The 25432-nt window shown below is 43.5% G+C and overlaps 1 protein-coding gene across 2 annotated transcripts in view; it reads right to left on the bottom strand.

Annotated features, from left to right (window-relative positions):
* The window catches only part of LOC131879993 (uncharacterized), a 30313-nt gene continuing 4881 nt past the window's right edge, over positions 1-25432 (bottom strand). The window contains exons 2-7 of one of the 2 annotated variants that reach the window (XM_059226491.1): positions 17633-18194; positions 8328-8635; positions 7386-8221; positions 7201-7294; positions 6104-6289; positions 1-2071 (exon numbers count right to left, since the gene is read on the bottom strand). In XM_059226491.1, the coding sequence (XP_059082474.1) occupies positions 857-2071; positions 6104-6289; positions 7201-7294; positions 7386-8221; positions 8328-8635; positions 17633-18179 (3186 nt within the window). In that variant the 5' untranslated portion in view covers positions 18180-18194 and the 3' untranslated portion in view covers positions 1-856. Of the gene's footprint in view, positions 2072-6103; positions 6290-7200; positions 7295-7385; positions 8222-8327; positions 8636-17632; positions 18296-25432 lie in introns of those variants that run through there. The other variant, XM_059226490.1, reaches the window with a different exon arrangement.

Below are 25432 nucleotides of genomic sequence, written 5' to 3'. Positions count from 1 at the left end.
TTTGCAATATTAAAAGGAAAAATGTATATTTGCCTTGAGCTCACCCACATTTGATGTTAACATGTAGGTCGCCTACTTTCAACAATTAATAAACCACGGATATCAATGATTGATCAATTATGCATACACTGAAGATTTTGAATGATGTCTACGGTATAACTACTGCAACTAGGAACTACATATGTAGTAATATTTTTTTACAAAGCCATAAATCTGAGGGTTTAGACCCTGACAGGGTCCCATTCCATAGAAAGGGTTGCAAAAGAAGTGAGCGGAACTCACTTTGATGGGAAAATTGCTAACAATAGACAGAAAAGTGCACCGTCTTGAACGACTCTGAAGTGTTTCGAGCAGTTCCACTCTTAGTGTTTTGGGAGGTGCACTCAAAGGGAAAAAGGAATCAAATGGTTTTTGTTCGTTATCACAGGCTGTAGACTTCTTCGTTTCGAAGTGGTCGACTTGATTTTTGCTAATGTCAGCTTGATATCATTTTAAAGAAGATGGGTAAAGCATCAGGTTGCTTCATAAAGACAGCTCAAGTTTCCTCCGTTTTCAGAATGATAAGTTCAGTCAAGTGAGGCTCTTGAGAGTTTGGTGAAAAGATTGCGAGAACCGTTGGAAATGTTGTGTAGGGGGCCTCCAAATTCTAAAAATCACTCAAGGGTGAAGTAGAAAAAATGAGACTCAGCATACTAATACTTGCCAAAAGCATACAGGATCATTAGAATAGATAGTGAAAAGATCAGTCTCGAATTTGGACATGAACACAAGGCGAAGGAGGTTGGGCGAGTAGAAAACAAGTTTTGGCGCCGTGGCAAGTTTCTGCGATAGATCGGATATACAAACCGGTTCTGAATCAACACGAGTCGTTTGAGGTCAAGGAGAAATTGGCGGAATCGCGATGGTGTTCGGCCAATTGGGGGTTGACTAGCTTGCCATTTGACTTGGGTCCGGCCAGCAATGGGGCGTGGTTCATCCCTGAGCTATAGTTGGTGTGGCGGAGCTCGGGAGGTAAATGGGGTAAGTGTGTGTTCTTCTGGACAATCAGGTTTCCACCATTGGCACTAAGAGGCCGTGATGGAGGTCCACTCTGGGGCAAGTCGATGGTGCCGTACAAACCATTAGGTTGGATACCGTGACTTCGGCTTGGATATTGACTTTCAATGGTACTGTGGGTACTCTCATTCATGCCATGAGGGATCTCTTGGATTTCCGCCATCGGATTCATTCGCCGATGATCAAATGGCTTAAAGTGTCGACCGGTGAGGACTCGTGCGGATGAAGGCCCACTGTAAGAGTTCCTGGGCGACGGTGGTGGTAACTGGCCATTCATTCGGGCAGGTAAAGTGTTGTGAGAGTTTGGATTGGGCCCCACTGGCTTGATTCCGTTGGGAGTACCATTGGCTTGTGCTGGCAACGTGTTGAATTGATTTGGATTCGGCTGATACTGGATATGATGAACAGGAGAGCCTTGTCGAGGAGTGGATGCCATTGATGGGGCTTGGGAAGACGTGTTTGAATGAGTGTTATTGAGATCAATGACTCGAGGATCCCTCGTCATCGTCGGGTCCATGCCTTCACTGAACGAATTCAATCTCATATTGAAACATCGGCCGTAAATATCCTCCTCCTCGGCAGCTGTGTTTACTCTCGAATTTGACGACTTCCTTCGGATGACCAAGGTGCCATTTGGATTTTGTGGCCCATTCATCCCCGGACCTTGGCTTCCGCCAATGGTGCCATATATTCCAGTTGAAGGCACTTGAGGTGGGGCCACTGCTGTGCCATTTGGAGGCCCCACCATGCCACGTTGAAGAGAAGAGCTTTTCCATTGAGTCTGACTTTGGACGCGCTCCACGCCATTCGACGTGATATTGATATCGTCCAAACTGGTGGACTTTCGGTGTTGTTGTTGGATTTCCCTTTGAGTCATCATTTGATTGGAGTTATTGTGCTGGTCCGGAGGACTGGCCGAACTACTGCCCGTACTCATTGAGTCCGACCTCGGAGTGATATCATCGTGAGGCAGGCCGGAATCCACTGAGCGGTTACTTCTTGGTGTTTGAACATCCTGCAACGAGACTCAAAATATACTTTTCTGCTTCGGAGTATCTTGCTTGGTCGGTTGTCTGTCATCACGACTCTAAACAAACTTGGCTTGACATCTAGTTATACGAATTTGGCCAATAAAAAGCGACCTAATATGTTGAGCGTCAAGATGTCTCCACCAAAAAGTCAGAGACGATCACACCAATCACCTACCTCAGTGGCTAGAAGCATTAAAGCTTCAGCTTGCTTAATCAACGTTAAGGTTAGATTCACATGATATCAACCTTCTCAAGTAGTAGTTTTATCTTCTCATGGTTTTCCAGAGAAACATATTTTCTAGAATAGACTCATCTTCATTCATCTCTGCTCAAAGTTTTGTGGATTTTTTCTTTGCTTGTCTAAGTGTCTAGTCATAATGGAAATGAGGGTGGAAAATGATGTGGAGCTCTACAAAACGACGAGAAGACCTTAAAAAGGGCAAGAGAGGCAAGCGAAAAACGCTCAGTTTTTGCTTCCATCTATTCCCGATCAGACATTTAGGTTTCTCTCTAACTCTCACATACCACAGGAAGGCGACTTATCCCAAATTGAGGAAGAAAACCTCCAAGACAAGAGCCGAAACATCTCGCCGGGTACACATCAATAGAAGAGACAGCTAAAGTAGAGGGAAGGAAGGGGATGAATGTGTCCATTTAATGCTATGACAACGCAGAGGGTCGAAGACGACCCCAACAATGTAGGGGGTGAGATACTGCCTACAGGGATTTGTAAGATGAAGCGACATCGTTTATTCCGCCAAGAAAATGTGCACTCCAAATCATCTCTCGCACCTAGCCTACCTTTTACCAATATGAGTTTATTTCAAGTTGGAAGGTCTGCCGGGTAATATCATGCCAAATGTGCCGGTTGTTCTCATACTTGTTGCCGGGAAAGACTGCACGGGGATATATTTCCAACACCCCATATCCACCCATTCCTACTCATGGAAACTGGTCAATTGTTGCGAGTGGATGAGGTCGTAAAATTGATTCATGACCCGGTGTCCGAAAAACAATGACCCTTGTGGAGGGTGGAAGAGCTGCAGCCCTGCACCCTCCCTTCCATTACTTCTGTTATTCGTATTAAAGTAGGAAGAATACCGAAGTTTTCGAGATTCGGCCAGCTCTCCACATCATGTTAATTCGCATTTATTGGATCATTTCCAATCCCTCGTGTCCATTCTAATCGATTCCCGAGCTCTGTAGGCGCAACCTCAAGAGGGTAGGGTGCATGTTCCATTGGAGGAAGGTCTTGTTGACCATTCAATGGAACAAGTGTAATACTCAGCATTGTCGAGGAAGGTTCCACAATTCCGGATTTTGTCTTGTAAACAAATATTGCGCAGTGTTCCCATTCTTACCACGCTTGTGTCCAAGTCAGTGGACATTTTTTGTTCCGAGTGTTTTTGCCTCCCCTGTCCTTCAACGAGAAGTGAAATCGTATTTTCGAGATTGGGGTGTAAAAACAATTGCCTTTTGGGCGTACTTTGGAGTTCGAGGAAGAAGGGGGTTAATGGCATCATCTCGAGGGTCCAATCCTTACATCGGAAAAGCCAGTCACCCCAAGCATTATAATCTGAAGGCCATAGTGAATGAATACCAACCAAGCAATTGCCAGGGTTGCGTCAAGCCAAGAGCTTAGTTGGGTTGATCGTGCTAATCTTGTGTCCCATTTTCAACTGCGGAAAGTCACTCGTTCCATTTGAGGCAAGCCTGATAATCTTCCAAGATATTCCGTCATTAGAAATTGCTCCACTAAACGACAAAGGGGATCTAGAGACTCAAAAGTGGGGCAAGTGTTAAAGTCGCAAAACCGGGGTGCTAGGATTTCGATTAAGGTGGAATCCCGTCACCGCTGTTGTGAAATGATTCGAATTCCGGAAACCATTTAAATACATGTGTACCAAGCTTGCGTAAAATATCAAATTATCTGATAAGAATGTGTTGATTTACATCGTCGCTACCCTATACAATAAAGTATATATTATTCTGACACGCTACCCACCCTCAAAGATTTTTAAGCAAGCCTTTAAAAAAATTAGGGCCATTTCTGCCAATTGTTCTGCATTCATTTTCTCGATGTATTACTTGATACTTAGCTTCATCAGTGTTCTAGTATTGGTCAGATGGATCACCCATGCACCAATTAAGCAGATTGTTACAATAAAAATTGACAATGCCGTCATTGTTTTCTGTGACGTTTTCGACTCATTTCTCATTTTTTTTTACTTCCCAATTTATTTCCAATTTTTAGATATCTTTGCCAATTTACTTTGCCTTTTTGAGCTTATTTGACATTTTTAGTTTTGATGTATGCGCAAATGTACTTGAAATTTTTGGAGCTAATTTTTTTTTGTAACTCTACTTCTAGCCAAACACCTACTTTTGCAATGCAAGTCTCAAAGAAAGGCAAATATTTGAAATTTGGACTTTTGTGATAGTTGAACCATTGAGTCTATTGAGGGCGAAGCGTGACCAGCCATAAAGTTCAGGGTGATCAGCATTTCCTTCCCCGTCCCTAAGCTAATCCGGCCGTAAATCAATGTTCCTACCCTGACTTGTGGGTCTTTGACAGAGTCAAGTGGTAAAGTATTAAGGCCAAAAGACAAAAGAAATCCCGGATTGGCCGAGAATGAGAGGGTGGAGGAACTATAGAGACTTTATCTTCCCTCTTAGACTCTGATCATAATTACTTGACCCACTTCTCAGACCCAATTCGACATTGGCAACATTGGCCACTTGGCATGCTAGATTCGGCAAGTGGTGAAATAAAAATGCAAAATATCAACCAACCATGGCTTTCACACTTTGGGTCCCACTTTTGATTTGAGCTAAAGTCTAAATAGTCATAGATAGCTTGTAATTGCCAGGTTTTTGCTTTCTTCACTAATGTATTCCTCCGAATCCAAATCCAGGCTAGGCTCTCATGAGAACGAGAACTCACAAAAGTGAAACGACAAATTACACCTCTCAACCCTCCAGGAAATTCATGACCCCTCTGCAAGGCATTAGTATGGCTCCAATACTCTTGATCCCCCACAGATTTCAAGGGTTGCCTAGATGAGAGAAAGAACCGTGAAAGTTCCTTGAAGGCAATCATGTGGCAAAAGTGACAAAAACAGAAGATGATTATCTAGACCTAATAGCTCAACCAGTTGGTGGTCTTCGGTTTTCGGGGAACGAAATTAGAGTTGGTGGACAATTACAACGTTTCCCAAGGGAACACTTTCGAGTTCTGTTTTCCCAATCATTTCACGCTTCACGTTGGCACTTGGTCAATCTGAAGCTCATGTCCATGTTGCACGTACTAGCTGTCTTAACTTAGATTTGGGCTGTCGAATGTGCTACAGCTAAATTTATTTGGCCTTTTTCTTTCGTAGATTTCCGCTTCAGTGTATTAAGGGGTTAAATATAGATAACTTTCTTCATTTCCATGCTTGTCTTTTTTAATGTCATTTCTATATTCAATTGCAGTCTTGCGACGGTTTCTTCTGACCAATTTACTCTTCATTTGAAACCACCAACTACCACCTTGTATGTTAAGTCCGAAAAGCCTTTGTCATTATATATGTCATTATTAGAGAGAATGAGAACTCCTAATCGATTGCTCCACAAACCCAAATGTTATGTGAATGTTTTCAATCTTTAGGTTTTGATAACAAACTCATAAATATCGCTCTCAGGTAAAAAGAGTGCGTTATGAGGATGACGAGGCAAAATGTATCCCTCAAAATTGTGAAACTGAACCCCTCGTTCCCTCTGAGGATCCGGAAATGAGTGTGGAACAAAGAATGACTTGAAAATACGGAGGAGGGAGGAAAGAGGAAGAACAAAGAACTGCACACTCAAGGAGTGGTAGGAGATGGGAGATAAATGAAACGGAAAATATCGACCTCTTTTAAAAATGAATTCCTCTCTGAAACATTTAAGACGAACTCCACCCTTATCTGAATCGTCCTCAAATGTCCCAAAAATTGGATCACTGACCCTCAGACAATAGCATGCAAATTCCTTACCTGAACCTCGGGATTATGGAGAATTGAAGGCGTCTTCCGATGACCACTCTGCGCATGAATATGAACCTGGGTCTGACCTGGGCGTGGTGAACTCATGACACGCCCATCAGGGTGTCCCGGAGGAGGTGGTAGGTCATCGCAATCGTCGGACATGTCGTGGTGAATCAGAGGCGAAGATGAGGAGATCTGCAAAGGAATGTGCCGGACAATTTAGGAAAACAGAACCTAAATTCCTGTCCGGAAGTTTAAATCTTTATCGTCACACTTGGCGTTGTCTAAAATGTGTCTGGAGCCAGAAAAATCGTTGTCTGGATTCTTGGACCACTGCCTGCTCTTCCCCCTTCCGTATCATATTTGATCCAACATTCAACACTGGTGCAATATGCTTCCCATTCTTTCTGGACAGGAATTATCTCGTGCTCGAGGATGTTTTGGCCACCATGAGACAGTTGTTGGTACTGGGATCATCAGACATTGAAGGTGCTTAACAGTCGTGCTCCCAATGCCAACATCTCTATTTGGAACAACTTGAAGCCTAAGTAAGGAAGCTCGAGTATGCTTCGATCAAAATCGTACGGACTTCGGTACCATAAAGTCGCCAACTCTCCTTCTTCATGACTCGGAGGATACAAAAGGGCATTGGCCTCACAAGTTCAGGGAAATCTGCTTAGCGCACTGTGCACTGTGTCGCGTCGTTTTCTTTCCCATCTGAAGGGAAGAGTTTCTGCCGAGTTTACCAAGTCAATAGCAGTGGTCTCTAGTTCATTATTACCGTTCCAGCTCAAGGACAAACTGAAATCGACCAATCTTTGAAAACTGAAAAGAAAAAGCACTGAGACTTTTGTCAACAGACAAGTTTTGACAGTGTGAGAAACTTAAGTCGGAGAAGGCTCCACAATCCACATGCATTACGACACTGCGACAGAAAATTCACCCGGAAAACGAATGGGCCGCCAGAGTTCAGTTCCAAGGATGGAGCTCCAAAATCTCTCCAATTCTCATATTTCATGGTCGCTCAGGAGAGGAAAACGAATAAGAACAAGATCCTTCTCTCCACTTAGTTTTTTACGGTTCTGGGTCTGTGGGACCCAACTTACATTAGAGTCCACTTGATCGGAGGTCTCGGAATGTCCCATCATGGACCGATCGTGATGATATCGAGGCGAAAGTGAGTCTGAATGCTCCATGAGGCTGGAATGGAAAAAAACCATCGATAGTTGAAGAATGCTTTTAAAAAAAGCGAAAGCCGCATTTAATTTAGAATCTGGTAACGTCTTAGTACCTGTTCTGATCAAAGGAGACCTTTTGTTTCGTGGCCGGGGACATCACTCGGCTGGGTGGACCCTTTGATCTTTCGATTGTGCTTAATCGTGAGTCGTTGCTGTATATTCGATTGTCGTCTTTGCTCAAGAGTCGATCTGACTCTACCGCACCAGATTCTTCAATCTGTTTATCGCGTTCAATGGCGGCCCGAGCCAACGTGTTCATGATCAGTTTCTTGGGCGTGGGCTCCACCACGGTGAAGGACTTGCCAAAGGCCACGATCATCATGGCATCGCCGGGGGATCCTCCGCTTCCTTCGTTCATCAGGTCGACATCGTTCAGCAACTTGATACTCCGGGCACTCTTCACCACAGCGTGACCCACGGTAACCCGAAGCTTGAACATCCAGTTTTGCTTCATGGTGAGAAACAGCCATAACACGATCCAGAGGAAGAGATGGAGAATGGTCGCGATCACATTGGACAAGATGGCTCCATCCAAAGAGCCTTTATAGATGAGGGTGAAGTCATAGAGTAAGGGTGCATTGCACACCGCCAAAGCAATGAGAACACACATGGCTGAACAATGAGGAAAGTAGGCCCATAAAGAGGTCTTTCCCTCACGGAGCAGGATGTTGTGCTTCTCACGCTCTCTTTCGACAAAGGTCATGAACTTATGGTAGCCATACATGTAGACCACGCAAGAGGAAGTGGTCACTATCATACAGCTCAGGATATACAGCAACATACAGATGGGTGGGTTCAAGAGAAACGGCTCATACTTGTGCAGGACATTTTGGGGTCCAATGATTTGAACCTTGTACATAATCGAGATCCCGCCGATGGCCATGAGGTTCTGAAACAATGGAACAAAGTTATTGGCAAGTCTCCTCACGGAGTTTCAAGAGATTTCCGTTTTGTGCGGAAGCTTAACCCATCGCTGGGCGTTCTCTTCCTCCTACCTGAATTGAGTTGGCAAAAAGTTGGAGCGAGAACAGGAACGAGAAGGCCTTATTTGTATTCCAGAAGACCGAGGGATAACGAACGCTGTAGACGAGCAAGGCCACGGCGTAATTGAGAAATTCCGGGGTCACTGGCCACCACGTGTCTTGTTGCTCCAGATACTCGCGGATTTGTGCCGCTGGGTGGTGATACGGGGCCTGAGTGGTAGTACTGGACATGTTGATAGCCCCACCCGTGAGGAACTGAAGGATCACCAATCGATCCTGATGAGGGACCAGCCAGTCAAGGTCAGTTTTCCACACGTGGTCTGAAAATGAAAAAGACAGGAAGTTGAAGTCCACGAAACCGAAATGATGGGTTCATATGGCGTCATGGAAGCCACAATTAAATGGAACCTCTTTAGTGTTGTATAAATGCGGGGAGAGTTTTATTCGCGCTTCGAGGGTTCTTAATTAATTAAAGAGGGTTGGTACGCTTTACTCCATATGGAACATGTCTTCGCTCGTTTCCGCATTCTCTTTCCCCTTGTTCTGGAACGTCTTGAAAGGCTCGCTATTTGAAACTATTTGCTTTTCCGTGTGGGACGATCTCGGTTTACTTTCCCGTCCCATCTGTGGGACAGAAGTGTTAAAATGTGCCACTAAAGGCTCCAACTCACTCGCGGCTTATTAAGCGACTTCGCAAGAAATGGCCGTTCAGCAGCTCTCCTATCTTCTTAATAGACCACCTCTGGCAAAAGCAAACCTATTTAAGGAGATTTAAAATGGTGGGCTTAGTATAGGAAAGGCCATTGGCTCTGTCATGAATTTAAGCAATTTTGCACTTCCAACTTCCCAGTTCCTCCTCTCCTTTCTCTGTTCCTATTCTGGTCTGGAATTCTTTGTGGATTTCGAACACTCCTCCCCTCCTATTCCGTACGGTCCTTCTCAATTAATTCTTAACAAACTATTTGGAACTTGGATTCTTGGTCCTTTGCTCTCTTGGAACCGCCCTTCATTGGAGCATGAACTTGGCGAAAAAAGATGACCAAGCTCAATTGAGAGGAAGAACGAAATCGTTGAGTCATTCTCAGGAAATGATGGACCATAAATATATCTCCCCTTCTCTCCCTGAATATTCATAGCCAGCAGCAGCATCCGACGAAAAAGGGGGATCTTCATCAATTATTGATGTTCCAACCGGCCGTCTTTGCCCATTTCCAAATGGTGTGAGAGCCATTTTAAAAAAGAATATTGGAATAGAGCAATAATGAACTTGCTTCTAGGATGAACTGGCCTGGGTGTTCCAAGATAATTTACTTGAACAAGCACAACACTGACAAAGAAAAACTTGGTCCATCGCTCTTCGCAGGGCCCTAACTCGAGTCCTTCTTCTTCCCTCATCATTGACTTGAGTGCAACTTTTTTAGCGTTGACGCTTAGGCTTTGAAAGCAAAAACTTTGGTCACTTCCAAGTTCTGAGATTACTTACTTCGTCTTCAAAGGTCATTTGCTTCCGGTAAAGACGTAGTTAATTGAGGTTCTACATTCACGTTGGCTTAGGTTAAGCATCTTCAGTTTAAGATAGGGGAATCAAAAGGGACGGGAATTTGGGAAAGTGTTTCATTTCCTAACTTACCAAGAAGGAAGGATTGCAATCAACGAGGTATCTTAATTAACTCCAAGTTATCTATCTTCGTTGAGAAAGTGAACTTAAGCTTTTGAAGCCTGAGGAACCTTATTTGCCTCCATATTTTGGAATAGGAGACATACACGTAAAGGGAGTTTATTATCATATTCATAACTAAGATCATACATTGAGCCAGGAAAACATCTGATCTTTGACTGAGATCTACGTTGGTTAATATTGATGTCTTTAAAGGGGAAGCATTGAGATTGGATTAGCTTGTTCCCTGTTCAAGGTGCTGCGACTTAAATTTCACATCAAAAGGCACTCCTGTGAACAGAGTTCTCTCAAAGGGACATTACGGAATTGAATTTGGATTTATGGGAGCTTTTCTTGGCATTGGTCCCCGATCTGTTTCCTTTTCTGATGGTGCCCAGGGTTGCCACGCTAGCTTTCGGAAAAGGCTTCCAAAGTAAGAATGGCATCTGAGGGCACATTGGAGGTCCCCTGCTCGCCATTGAAAAGGTTTGAATTCCAGTCCGGGATAACATATTTCCCAATTTCCCTGAGGCACAATCGACACAAAAGCAACTTTCAAGTGAACATAATGTTGAAGTGAACCGGTTGAGAATGTGGAATGGAACTCAATCCCACATGATGGGATCCTGTCGAGAACAAATTAACCCATTTGTGAAGAGCCTAGAAAGTTTGATGGAGTCTCTCATCAAAATTCAAAAATTTAAATCTTCGCGAAAGTCCAATGGTCCAAAGAACAGGAATATTCAAATTTGGAACATTCACAAAAATGTGACCCTTTCTGATGGAACACTTACAGCGAAGCGACCTGTGGTTGAAAAGTTTATCCGAACAAACTTACAAACTCTCGTCCACGACCATTTTTCCATTGGTTCCGACGTCGAACTGATTTCCACGTTGGTGCTCATCTTCGGTGGTCCAAAATTGGAACAACTAACCCACCAAAGAGAAACAATTACATCCAGGAGCGTGCATGGAATCCTAAACCAACTTAAGAGTTCGTCAAACAATTCCAAAGAGAAATGCGCCTTGGAACAATCACCCACGGAACAGAATGCGGTCAGGAACTGCATCCGATGCACCATGAACTTTGATGGCATCGGTTCAAAAAACCTGCACTAGACAGAATCTATAATGGGGAACACCTAGTTAACAAAGCCCCAGTCCAATGCTCGGTCCATTGGCGCAAGTGTGATTAGAGGTGAAGAGCTTGGAGCCGAGCACGCAGGCGTTGCCATTGCTCCCGGTTTCCTCCTAGGAATTTGAATTTAAGAAGAAGGGCTCGGAATTGGGTCAACAAGGTTCTAAATGGTGGTGCAATTTGAGGGGAGCTTGTGCCAAACACGTTTTCAGCCGCTCGCACTTAGCAAACACTGGGTAAAATGCCACAAGATAAAATTGAAACTGGTCAATTGTTTTACATTTTGTAGGGCTAATCCCTCTGATTTGAATTTAGTAAAGCTCTAAAACTTCAGGTCACTTTACGAAGCTGAGTTTTTATATTTGCTCTATTTTTCATCGAATACATCCCGATTGGAATATATGTGAATGAAAGTATTTGTAAGACTGAAATTACTTTTTAAGATGTCACTAATGGAATGGGTGCAAATGGACGAAATGTTTTCCCAAGAAACTCATTACCAGAACTCAAACATGTCCAGAAACGCGGGTGCACAACATTGTGAGAGAAAGACTATGGGCATAAAAAGCACCACCTGGCGTCAACTATGGTAATTGGCTTGATTTTTTTTCTTCTAAAAACTGTTTGGAACACCTAACCAATCATTAGCGATTCAGAGACTAGATCAAGTTTGTTCACGTGAACCCGCTGAACTCTGGACTTTTTTCACCTTTCCGTGACGTCAATTTCATGCTCAAAGCCGGTCTTCACATCGTCTCGGCACGGGGATTCGAACCCACAGCATCTGATTCTTAATTCTAGGCTTGTTCGCGTTACCACTCAGCTACACTACATCCTTTAAAAAATGAAACCCCTTCATTTATTAAATTGACTCAACTAAGAGGAAAAAGAAACCACACTCTCTCCACTCCACCTCGAAACTGTTGGGAGGTCATTGAAAAAAGCTCCAATAGTTTGATTGAGCCGCTCTTCAAAATTCCATTTTAAAAACAGTATTTTTCAAGCGAGCCCAGAGTAGGATTATTCAAATCATGTACTTTGGCGCAAATGTGACCATTTCCATTTGAACACTTTTTGCCTAAATGCCTAACAGTTTTTGCTTAAACCGAGTCAGTTTTCGATAAAATTGCTCAGTGTTCAAGCCCCGTGTATTCTTCAGCGCTCCAAGTCAACTTGAAACGAAGGGGAAAGATGAGCCTCTCTCCCAAAGAAGCCACGCAGGGGTTAGAAGTCAAAGGCTTGGTAATGAAGGTACTCACAGACCAGGGTAGGAAGGTACATACAGTCGAAAGGACGAGCAAAACGAGGGAAGACAAGTGCTGAGCTACACTTTGCGTAGAGGGCCGGGTTTGTAGGCAAAGAAGGATACTTTCTTCCATGGCGTTGAAGGGGGAGGAGATAATTGAATTCTCCCCTGTTATTAAAAGCTGAGATTGCACGCACACACCCAGGCTGTGGATTATGTAATGCACTTAGGTATTAAATCAAAGGACTTCTCCAAAAGCCTTGGAAACAGTATCTTTTCCCGGTTCAAATGCATTGCGGACAACTTAAGTGGATCTTTTTGCACTCGAATCATGAAATCCGAATGGGACGTCGGAAAAAAACCCTCTCACTCAAGACCGGACGAACATCAAGCAGATAGGTTTTATATTGAAACGAACGAGATTGTTCCAAAAGAGGGAAATCCATCAATCTTTCCTCGAAAATTGGGGGAACATCGGGGAGAAGGAAGAAAAGAGGAGATTGTCTCTCTCTTCCTTCTCTTTCCCCCTTCACTTCCAGTCAAGTACAGAGCGTAAAATGTCGAGAGGATAAAGATGGGACATATCTCGTTGCCAGACTCACAACTGATCCAGCCCTGTTCCAAAGCCAGGTTCAATGGATCTGTTGAGCTTCGATTGGAAAGATTCAATTTCAAAGCTTTCTCGGTCGAGCTCCTCTTGATTCGCCCAAGACGAAATCAATGGAGATTGAGTCAGGGTCCTTCAACACTGTCTAGACATCTTTCTAGCAAGTTAAGCGAAAACCTTTCGGCCATTATAGGCCGAGGTCCCCAATTATGGCCTTTGGCGAGGTCAAGCGGCTACTTTCAGATAAGCGGTCGAATAGCTCTTTTCAAATGGCTTGGGGCCAGAAAAAAGAAATATATGGCCGGGTTCGTTGAGCTGAATATCGAATCCTGGAGACAAATAGCAAATGGAAGCTGGCAGCTGCCATCTGTGCCAAATCTTCCGACCAGCAAAGAGACATTGACTTATCGTTCGGCCAAATCATGAATAATCTGCTTTGTCTGATACCAATCAGCTGACCAGATCCATGTTGATCCAAAATGAAGAGGAGAAATCATCCCCCATCAACTTGATCCATCCCAGGGCAAATGTGAACAACATGGAAGCTCCAACAGTAAACTGAGGGGGCAATGATTGATCAAGGCGATTGCTCGATCTTGTTGCCATCATGACTTTCTTGTCGTTTCCTGCCCTTTCTTTCTCGGATTGCGAGAGTTCACGCCTGACTAAGCACGATCTTTTGCATTCATTAATACGCTTTGTTCTGAAGTTGAGTGCTCAACATGTAACTAAAATATCTCATCTAAAAAGTTTCACTCCAAGCATGACTCATATTGTGTTCATCAAGGATGCTTGTGGAACACGTTTTCAATCGGTCTGGATGACAGCTTTCCTCCCCGGGAACAGCTTGTGTTCTCCGCTTAAGCCCAGGGATTTCCCTATGAATCATGCCGGATATTTGCACAAGATCTCTTCGGGTTGGAACTTGGAGCCCCCAACGGAAAGAGAACCAGATTAAGAGGAGACAGCTGATGGTTGGAAGTACGAAGACTGAACCATTGAGGCGCTGGTTGGTTGGACTGAGGGAGCGGATTAAATGATGCGCACTAGGAGGCTTGGTCGCGATGGAACATGTAAAAGCCGGATGGCATTATAAGGAGTAACTTGCTTTGTGAGTGATGAGACCCTTCCTCAGATTGCGTCTCTAGGCAAAAATGTAATTCTTTTAAATTCTCGAGTTTCGCTCAGACATGTGATACATTTTGCAATTTTGTCTGGAAAAATGACACGACGTCTGAGAGATCACATTTTGGCCTCACAAAAATGCCAAAACAAGACAAAGGACCACGAGGAAAAGAATGAGTCAATCATTTTCCCTCTTTTTGGGTTGCTTCTCAATGAGATCTAATTTCTAATTTCCTCCATCAGGTCTCCGTGCTTGCCATAGAAATCGACTTCTTATAAAATTTTCCTGGTCATTGGCTCCGGCAAAGTTTTCTCCTCTACAAAAGCTGTCATCATTGATAAATGAGCAAGTGTTTTTCCCCCTAAAACTGAACTTTTCCTGATCCTGCCAAGGGGGGTAGTGCCAAAGCGAAAAAGGCACAGAAAAAAGGTCGCCTGGTAGGTACACAAAGCACAAAAACGTGAGCTCCATTCGACCGAATCTCTGGTTCTATCTTCACTATGTATGTAGCACTAGGACAGTGCTAGGTGCATGTGAGAAAACAACACAGTGAGAAAATGGAGAACAAGCAGGCTCTTTTTCTCTCTTTCTGTTCCCCCCTTTAGATGTATTATTGGAAAAAAAGGTAAATGGATCCTGGGGCGTCATATCCTCCCTCTTCAACCACCTCAAAGACACACAAAAACCAACCCAAGCGAGAATTCTTGGGACCCTTATTATGTGACTGACTCCTCGGTAGCGACTCACTTTTTTGCGTAGGGTTGAATGTATTTACAGAGAACCAGAAGATGGACTGGTCCTAGTGTTCTAGCCCTCCACTATTCTTTTGAGCTTCAGTGGTCCAATTCATGAAGGAGCATGTTACCGAATTCTGTTGGAGAGCCGGCCATAGGAGCTAACCAAAGTTCCAACTCATAATGTGGAGGAACAGGAAATCCACCTTTTGACTTGAGGAACGAGTGTCTAGACCTTCCTTCCTTCCTTATTCCCTGTTCCAAACCGACCCAAGCAAGAGCGGTGTTCCAAAGCTCCCCGAGGACGTGACTTGTTCCTCAGTCGGATCGAGGGAGGGGGAAATTGTACAAGGGAAGTTAAGAAACAGACTATTGGCATGAAGGGATCCGGAAGGGAAAGAAAGGAAGTAAGAAAAAACGAGTCTTTCAACGACGCATATCTGATCCAAAGACATACAGATAAAATCGAATGGTCCAGCTTCCAGATCCAATCTGGGATCAAGCAAGGCCTTGACAAACAAAACGTGGGATCGTGCCCATTGAGGCGTCCTTGGGATTTTTGGTTTGATGTTTTGGGACACGTCTTATCTAACCCTTGCATGGCATATCTGTGGCGGGGACGTGCGACTTCATTGCCTCAGGGGTGGGATGTGGGATCACACAATAAAAGCAAGAAAATGTTGCCTTTTATGTGTTTGCGTAGATTGCTTTTTCTGCGTTACTCGCGGAATTTATTTGCTGACCAGACAACACTGGCCATGGATCTATTTGAAAAGGTGAGTTGATGAACGGTGGTTCCATGTTCCCAAGGTGAGGGAACACAAAAGCAAGCTCTCACAAGAATGTATTCCAATATTGGATTTGGGGAATTTTGAAATCAACCTGACCAGAGCAGGAAGAAATAAATTTCACATGAAAAAGTGAATTGAAGAACGAAATGCGTCTTTGAAGCAGTTCGATTACCTAATAAAGACCCAGGGAGTAATGCCATCATCGACTTTCACATTGAAAGAAGGGAGAGAAAGGGAGTACCTAAAAGGCAAGTCCACTTTTTATGGAACCTTGGAACATTATCCCCCTCCTTCTTCCCTTTTTGGGATGTTTCATGGACTCCTAGAATACTCATGTGGATCTATCCCTTCCTCTTACGAACCCATACATTGCATGAAGAGGGGTGATTTAGCTTCATCCAACATTACCCCCAGAAAATGTGGTTTCATCTTCTCTGTCCTGATTTTTATGGAAGGCGAAATTTATCTTGGTCACCCCGAAACACCGGTTCATTTTGCCCTATTTGTAAGCAAAGAGAGGAGAAGAGCTAATCAAGCCTGGATAAAGGAACTTTCCGAATCTCATTGTAATCTTGTCCCTCGTACCAGGAAACAAGCGGAGAGCGTCAAATCCTCACTTATTCCCAATTTATTCCACCCCTGATCCCATCCCAATTGTCCATATTGGCCGGTCGCCCACCCTTCCTAGTCCCCACCAAGTTCCAATCACAGGGCCTATCTCTCTCTCTTCAGTTGAAGAGGAACATGGTCGGCCAACTAGAGAGACCAGGAAGAGGGAAGGGGTGGGAGTGAGCAACCCAAGGTTCACTGTGAAGCCAAATGTTGCACCAACACGAAATGGTCCAAAACTTGGGAAAGGGACGTGAACGAGAAGGGGGACGAGGCATGATTTGCAGATGACGTTCCCACTCAACCAAAAAGTATCCGACAAGCCGCAATCCACTTCGCATCAACCAAGGCATGGACTACGTAATATCAAAGCCACTGGAGGGGTGGTTGGATGGTGATTGCTCAGAGTGACCTCAGGCGCGAGATTTAATGTCCCCCTCCCCCCTCATACAATATGAACCTCGAGGAGGCTTCGTGACGAGGGGAAGAATATTATTAATCTATTCGAGGAGCCTTGATCAATTTGAGGTCCAGAAAAGTGTCATCCAGACTTGCTGATATCTACTAAAATCAATGCTCCTCGGCCATGTGAACTTCAACAGAGGATTGACCTTTGATGTATTCATGAAAATTGCATGACTATTTCAGGCTAGGATTGAATGTGGCGTCATAAGCGGGAAATCGCGGCGCTCGCTGGCACAAGCCAACCTTGTTCCCAATTTTTGGAACAACTTCTAAAGCTCATAAAGGCAAGAGAACGAGGGGAGACGATGTCAAGCGGAGCGAGCTTTAGAGTCTGATTATGATCTGCCAACTGGCTTGGTTGGTTCCAGGGTTCCAAGTAAATTTCTTAACACGGAATGTCGGAATTAGAGCAAAAGTTGCCATTCCAGTTTCAGTGTCCCGGGTGTTCCAAGGTAAAATGAGAGTTTTCTCTCCTCCCCCCACTGCCCCTCACTCTTCTTTTCGGTCCCCTTTTACTGAACATGAAATGTCTGACTTTCTCTTTCGGTTTGAGGGTGGAACGACAAGGCTCGACGACCAACTATCAACTTTGGGGGGTGGGACTCGGTCTCTCTTTTGAAAGAAGTATTTCGTGCTGAGCAAACTTTCGAGTCTGGTAAAACTTGCATGAATGGCTCCGGACAGATCCCCTGGATTTCAAATGCTATTTCAGCTTTTCAAAAACGGTTGTCTTCTGTGATATGTGTACATGTAAGACCATATCCATATTCTATTTCGTGTGCCCAGATATGCCGGGTAAGGGCACTCAAAATCAAGTGTTCCACTTGGAATTCATAGCATCGTTAGTTGGGCCACCTCTGTGTCCGTTTGGGAGACAATCTGTCCGAAAAGGACCCCTTTTGGCCATCGGGCTCCAAATAAAGACCTCCCTTGCCCTGTCTTACCTTGGCTTAGGAATCCGACATCAATGAGCCTCGCTTGGATGAAGATCTTGGGGAGCACGAAACAGAACGCAGACACCAAATGAATGAATGGGGCCGTGGGACCGCCATGATGCCAGGCGTTCCTGACCACGCCCGAGGATCGGGCCAGAACTGAAGGCGGGTCCATGGCACAAGCCGAGAGTTTGTATCCCAACTTGTATCCATCATTGGCCAGGTTGCCAATCTTGAACATGAACGAGATGAAGTAGAACGGCAAAAGGACCACACCCGCCCCCACCAGCCCAACGTAAATGTTGAGTTCCAGATAAGGCTGGCGTCCATCTGGCCAAGGAAAGGCCACATAGATCAGGAAAAGGGAGACGGCCTTGTAGATGAGGAAAGCGTGGAACCCCAAGACAATTAGCCCGTACCAGATGGACCACAAGCTGTTGCAATGAACATCGCAACATTTCTTATCCCCATTAGTAGCCACACCCGGTACAGTTGAGGTTTGGTAGGCGGTTGATTTCAGGGTTGACCTGTCCAATGTTTCAGCTGAGGATGCCATCGTTCCAAAGCTCACCTGGAAAAACATTAGAATAAGTCTATATTGCACAAATAAGAGGACAAAAGTTCGACTGACAAAGAATCATGCTTCTCTGAAGCATCTTCAGTTTTGCTGATGTGACTCACTTAGAACTATGGTTTAAGAGCTAAGTGGCTTTCACCACAGTGTTCCCCCCCATCGACTTAAGGAGCATGAGAAAAGTCAACAGATACATACGCTCCAAACTTTCTCCATCCACCCCCTCCGTAAGCGTTTTTGTTGTCCAAACAGTTTGCTTGTTTCTCCCAAGAAATTCGATCCAAGGCTGGGGAATGGCTACTTTCAAAAACAATATGATAAGGATACGCGTTGAAAGAGGGTTCATCTCATGGAAATAATAAGTACTGCACTTGCGATCTAAAATGAAGGCAAATATTTGCCTAACCTCGAGCTCATTGGCCAATTTTGCCACGATGGTGTGATCGTCAACCAATTTGCGTAATGGACTCGGCACATCTGCACATTTATATAAGTAGTCAAGACAATTGTTTCTACTACCAAACAGTTCCTAAGCATCAAGTATTCTTGCATTTGTGCCTCAGGAAAAACAAGAAAGGAATGTTTGGAACGCGTATTCTGAGGAAACTTTTCTCTTCTAGCCAGCCTCGTTCATAAAGGTCCCTTCAGGAAAGTTGTTGTTCCATCTGATTCTGCAACTGGGTTAAAAGACCGAAAAATGCCTCATCTCCAAGCTGAATTGGCGTCTTTTTTGTCGTATCAAATCTGACTCCAATTTGCTCTACTGCATTCCAATCTCTGGGTGGATCTCATTCTGAAATTTGCGCCAATTTAGTGTTCCAACGTTGGTACAATCATAATACTCGCATGGAACAACCAGTCTATGCTTTTGGAGATCCCGCTAGGATCTCGTTCAAGCCTATTTTGAGGGAGAATCCAAGGGGGGGGTGAAAATGGGGAAAGGAGCTCGAAGAGGGTCTTGAATGGGACCTAGTATCCATGGTTGTGAATCCCATGGGAACATGGGTGATACTTCATGCTTTGTTGCGAGCCGAGAAATAGGAAATGGGAGAGAAACGATGATGCCAAATAAGCATTCACACACCAATGCAGCAGCCTCACTCCCACACCCACATACAGATACGTACGTACGTAGTACAACAACTCGAGAAGGGTACTTTTCTCGGAGAGCGACGAAGCTCGCTCATAAAATACTCAACTGAGATGTTGTAAAGACGAGAGCTGCTGTACGGCCAAGGCGTACTTTTCTCGGAGAGCGACGAAGCTCGCTCATAAAATACTCAACTGAGATGTTGTAAAGACGAGAGCGTCCCTAGTAAACGTATTGGAATCTTTCTTCATTGACTCGATACCATCCATACTCTTTGTACATATTCCAAAGAGATCCTACGTACATCAGAACAGAACACAACTCGTCCTTTTGGATCCAAGCATCTTGAAACACCGGAACACGTCTGGTTCAAAAGTAATATTGGATTCTTCTTAGCTGAAGGCGATAATCAATCCAGTCCCGTTTTTTGCTCTTTTCCCTGGAGCATGAGGTTTGGAAAGCTAAAAAGTAGGCACAAAAAATGGGGCACAGAGCCGCAAAAGGGATCCAAAAACACAACCACGAGTAAATGAAAGCCATCAATTTGATCTGTCTGTGTGCCTGCTTAGTGGTGACTCTAGGGTCATCTACCCGTAAAATAAATACACCTTACTTGTATACTTCAAACAGCCGACCACGTGCTCCCGTTCCATATCAAAGTGGAACGTACTTTTTTTGTTTCCAAAACAACTTTTTACACACAGATCAAGCCTATTCATTCGAATGGGAACATTTCGTAACCAGGCAGGGCTAAATTTGCTCTCCCATGGGCGTGTTCTCTCCTTCTCAAAGATCAATAGGCCCCAGTCATATCATAGCTATGAAAAGCATGCCAAAAAAACTGACTGCCCTCATAATCCCACGTTTTGAGGTGAGAGATGTGTTGGTGCCATTTAATGATTCCGGTAACCATGTCTCACATCATTAAGGGTTCAGTGGCATTGTGGTCCTCGGAAAGCCTCCTTTTGTGCCGAGGAGTAATGCCTTTATAATCGCAAAGTGCCGATCCGTGTAGTGTAAATAAGTCTAGACCGTTATTATTGGATCCCATATTAACCAAGCTCAATTTCTTAGTGGGTCATGTTTCAGATTAGAAATGCTTGTCAGATCCTCAGATGACACTCCGATTCAATGGCTAATTTGGATGTCGGCTGTTGGGAGCGAGAACTGGAAACTTTGTTTGCTTATCTGTCCACTTTTTGTGGCTCGCTCGATCGTTGCGACAAGTTTTTGTAGTGAATAATTTCCGCAATCCCAACATTTGTGGTGGGATGAAAAATCAACTGACCGATTGATACGGGAGAAGAGCGAGTCTCGAGGGTCCATTTTCTGCCCCAAAGAGTTCAGCAAGTCCTTGAGATGTCTCCAAAGTTTGCCGGAAAAATTGTCAAAAACAAGAAAGAATCTGCTCATCCAGAAAATGCGTGACGAGCCCCAGAAACCGAACTGTAGAGGCCTCATTTCCGGTGGATTGCTTGCCCACTTACAGTTTTTAATTGTCCGAGGGATGGAGACTGACTTTTCCTGCTTAAAAGTTGACCAAGAACCGAATCGTTTCCCCTTTTTTACAGAGCCTTTTTGTGCACTTGTATTTGTGGGTAGAAATAATGGGTAAATTCATATTTCACTATAATAGTCTGTGTGTGATAGAGACAAGCTGGCAAGTCAATCTGAGTGTTCAAAATCCCCAGACTCTCAACGAGGTAGATGGTGCTACAGGCAATGTATCACTCTTAAGATAAACTGCTTAAACGAAATCCCTGTTTTAATTCCAAGTGGCCTGGTGTAACTGTTCATTGTGTTATTATTGAGTATCAAAGCTGCCACACGCCAAAAAATCCTTTTTTCATTCTTTGGGCAAAATTTTTACCTCGTTATTTGACTAATAGGGGAAACGAAATAATTTCAAACCACCATTAGCTCATATTCAGGATTCCGTAAACCAGAAAAAGTAATAAATAGGCTGTAAGTATCAAAGCAAATTTAGAATTATTCATACTTATCAGAGCGTCATTTAAAAACAAGATCTAACTCCATCATACTTCAGTTTTCAAAGTCACCAATCATTTTTTGTTGCGTGCGTTGATAACACTGCTGGGCCTGTGAAGGTATAAAATGTGAGGCCCTCCATTCAAAATATAAATTCAAGATCCTGACACGGTAATTTGTTCCATTATCAAGCGTCAAAAAGTCTTATTTAAGGTCGGTCCAAATGCTGGACTAAAATAAAGAAGGAATGGCATTCATTCTAAATGACCACTTGCAAATAAGATCTTCCTTCCCAGAAACCCTCATCCAGAAACCGAGGAAGCGCAAGCATAAGCTCGTGTGCGGTCTGGTCTTACGTCTTGAGGTTGGCAATCATTCTGGTCACGTTTCTTATTTCCGGCGACTATTTTTCTCCGTCGCTCGCTCGTTTGCAGCTTCATCTTGGGGGCCTCATGGATACCGTGCAGATATTTTGCAATTTGGTTGACATTTGGGACATACCACATGGGCCTCAAAAAGGATAAGTAGATCATTTTGCAAATCAACCAATGGGTTCAATATATCGGGGGAAAGAGGGAGACCGAGACCGGTTTGTTCATCATCATTAGACTCGAAAAAGAGTCGTCCATTTGGGTCGATTCCTATCTTCAAAAAGGACTTAACGACGAGAAATGGCACCATCTTCATACGAATGTACAATTGTGGCTTGAATTATTAATGCCAGGGTTGGATACAATGACAGGTTGATTGAAAGAAATGTCTAGCGGTATAAGTAAGATTTAGAGCTGGACTTCAGCCTTTCTGGTTTGGCCTTTGTGTGATTTATATTCCCCCCCTCCCCCTTAGATCCTCCAAAGACTCAAAGACTCAAACCGTGTAGTATAACCACCCCTCCAATTGCATGACCAAATCAATCACCGTCCCTAGGGAGTGAAGAGGGAACTCGTGATTGACTGGGAACCTTCAGGATCTTGGAATTCCAGAATAAGCTTCGTTCAAGTCCATGGGTGGTGGCCACTTCAGGGTCATTGTTGGTGACTGACAAAATAATTCAATATGCGTTATCATGATGTTATTTGGTCGAGGGGGGAAATTGACAGAATGAACACCCATATATTGGCGATAAGAGAACGATCATTCAGTAAGTGCTCGTTTTTGAAGCGTTGACAGATGTGTCTCCTTTATAATCAACTACAACCATAATGTGGAGTGGATGAAGGATTTTCAAGGAAGAAATTAGTGAAAGTTTGTATGTTTTTCTTTGCTCGGGAGGAGTACATGTTTTATTAAGTTTGAACATCGGCAAAGTAAAATCAAGGTTCCAATGAGGATATTTGATCTACAGCTAACGAGACATGTAATTGAAATTAGCAGCTGGCAACCCGCTTTTGTATGAATGGAAAAAGTTTGTTCATCAATTATGTATTTCGATGGATTTATCGCCGAATTCATTAGCATAACATTTATGGTATGAATGGAAGAATAGATGTTAATTTGGCTTTGTAACATGTATTATCCAGTATAATAACATCTTGTGCTGGAATGGAGTTACTCATAGTGTTTTAAACTACCTGTATCTTAAACTGGTACGCTTAAAAAAAATAAAGAGTCTAAAAACAGCATACATGTCTGCGAATTCAATGTGTGAAATGAAAGCCTCGATCTCAAGAAGCGAGCTAGATTTTGAAGATAAAAGCATTAAAGAGATTAAGACATGTCAAGGCTTCATTTTTTTTGTCAGCACAATTTGACCGTGTTGTCACTCCATTTCCACTCGAATCTGACATGTGCAAATTTGATCTTTAATTTACCTTGTCATATGAAAGACTAAACAAACAGGTTGTTGCATCTTTGTGAAATGTTATTTGCAAAAGCCTCACAGTTCGAGGAAAAGCAAAAAGATGGACAAATTGGAGAGTATACTTTTTGTAGCATAAAACTAGCCACAGATCGCCGGCTAAATTATTCAGATGTGGAATTGGTGGGAAAAAGTTGTCGAGTTGTTATCCTCAAAACTGAACTGCTCCCTTTTTTTGTCATTGTGTACACATTTTTTAGATAGAAATACACTCATATTCTTTGCAATCATATTTTTAGGGGACTTCTGCCAACAACTTTTTGCTATGGCAAAGGAAGATTCAACAACCTTGTTTTTCCTTTCTTTAATCAAGCCGTATTCTTATTTCATCCTGGCCGCCATTTGAGTTTGCTTTGTGTGTGATCCTGTAAAAATCATTTGTACCTCTTGTCCAAAATGAGTTGGTAATGGGATATTCGGAGAGTGCAAGAAAATGAGAGTTATTTTCGTTTCAAGGACTCACGTTTTGATAGCAATGGAACAAACTCACATGTCACTCTCGGCTTGACAAATTATCCTCTCTTTCTAAGACAAGAAGACCCCTCTGCCCGCCTAGGTGAGTTAATGATAAAAGCTCACCCTCTATCTACTATCTTTCCCAAAACCTTGGAGTGAGTAAAAATGACAAAGTTCTTGTCTGCCAGATCAAGGATACTAGAAGTGTTCTTCAGTAGGGAAGAAGGTCAAGAAACGCGGAATCTGCTTCCACGTTCCATTGTTCTCTTCCACTTGAAGATATTGACCCCATTTCCATTCTAACTATCTCTCCAACGTTCCTCGCAGAGTATTCAGAACTACCTTAATTTGCCTTATATGGCAATTCCCCAAACAAGTTCCTCATCGATCGCAGCTCCATTGTCCGAGGTGCCGGTCCATTAGCCTCTTGTTCCACGAGGTCTAAGTTGGAACTTGGAAGTGACCTTTTTCCTTTCCCATACCCACCCACATACTGGTTACTGTACTTTGCTGAAAATTCATTCATTCCCCAAGATCTGGAGCTTAGTTCGTGTGCGTTCCACTAGCATTTTATTCGGATGTGATGGAATTTGGAACACTGTGTTTGGGCACTGTTCCATGCGTGTTTGTTAAAGATTAAGGCGATCTGGTGGATGTCAAGGGGACCAAGGGGACATCTCGAAGATGGAAACGAACGAAAGGAAATGGTGGGGGGAGATGAGCAAATGAGCTCAAATGAGATGAGGCATTAAGAGTTAATGTGCAATCGATCCAGCTTCCAAACAACCGACGACAAAGAGCCTCATGGAAGCGCCGAGAAAGATTACTGTCATTAGGAACCTAAGAAAATTCTGCTGATCTTATCACTCCATCTCTGCTAAAAAAGAACCACGTTCCTTGGATCAATTTATTAACACAAGTAACAAGAATGAAGCGTCGATATGTAACATAGGGGTCTTTGTCAACTGTCTTATAATTGCGTAAATGGTTTATTTGCCCAGCAAAATGCTCTACAATTTTTTCGATCACCAAGCAGAGTCGAGTAATCGATTTTGAAACTTTGATCTATGAAACCGATGATGGAACGAAATGAAATGAAGTCACATTCCTTCATGGTATTCCTTTGTTCAAATCAGAAGATTCAAACAAACTCTTTTTTCTCTAGGCCTGTTTGTGTCGTCTTGGGTTGAAACCTCCAACTCAAATCGATTTGACAGCGAGTCCTCAGAACACTGAACATACGAGAATGAGGCGTTATTGACAAGCTAGTTTTGACAAAAAAGAAGTTCAATCTAGTCAGAAAGCTAGAGACTCATATGAACCAACGTACAAGTATCTAGCATTGACCCAAATGACTAAGGTTTAAAATTATGACTATATTACAAAGAAATGGGAAATAAATCCTAACCCTCATCTGTCCCTGAATATCAGAATTTCCTTGAAGAAGCCAGGCGATGTTTGTATGCCACACACCAATTACAACCCACTCATCTATCATCGCTTGGTGTTGGTCATTATCGAGCTAGTGCTTTGTCACATCAGGTCAACACCCGACGTTTTGGTGGCCCGGTTTTTTCCGCCTAATGTGATTCATTATCAGCCGCTTTTAACACCTTCTGCAGTGCATATTGAAGGAGAATTCACTCGGGCAAATATGTCTCTGAGATCCTAAGGCGGGATGACTGTTCGTACTCTGAACCGGGAGTACTCTAGAAAATTAGATAACGGTGAAGTCGTTAGCGTCGAGTTCGATTCTTGTCACCAATCTTGCACCCTTCATCGTTCATTAGAGGTGCAACAGATTGCCACCCTAAAATCATCCATGCGCCACCCTACCAACCA

This window comes from Tigriopus californicus, chromosome 5 (assembly GCF_007210705.1).
Source record: "Tigriopus californicus strain San Diego chromosome 5, Tcal_SD_v2.1, whole genome shotgun sequence".
Classification (NCBI taxonomy): Eukaryota; Metazoa; Arthropoda; class Copepoda; order Harpacticoida; family Harpacticidae; genus Tigriopus; species Tigriopus californicus.
This window is presented reverse-complemented; position numbering and strand designations above follow the sequence as displayed.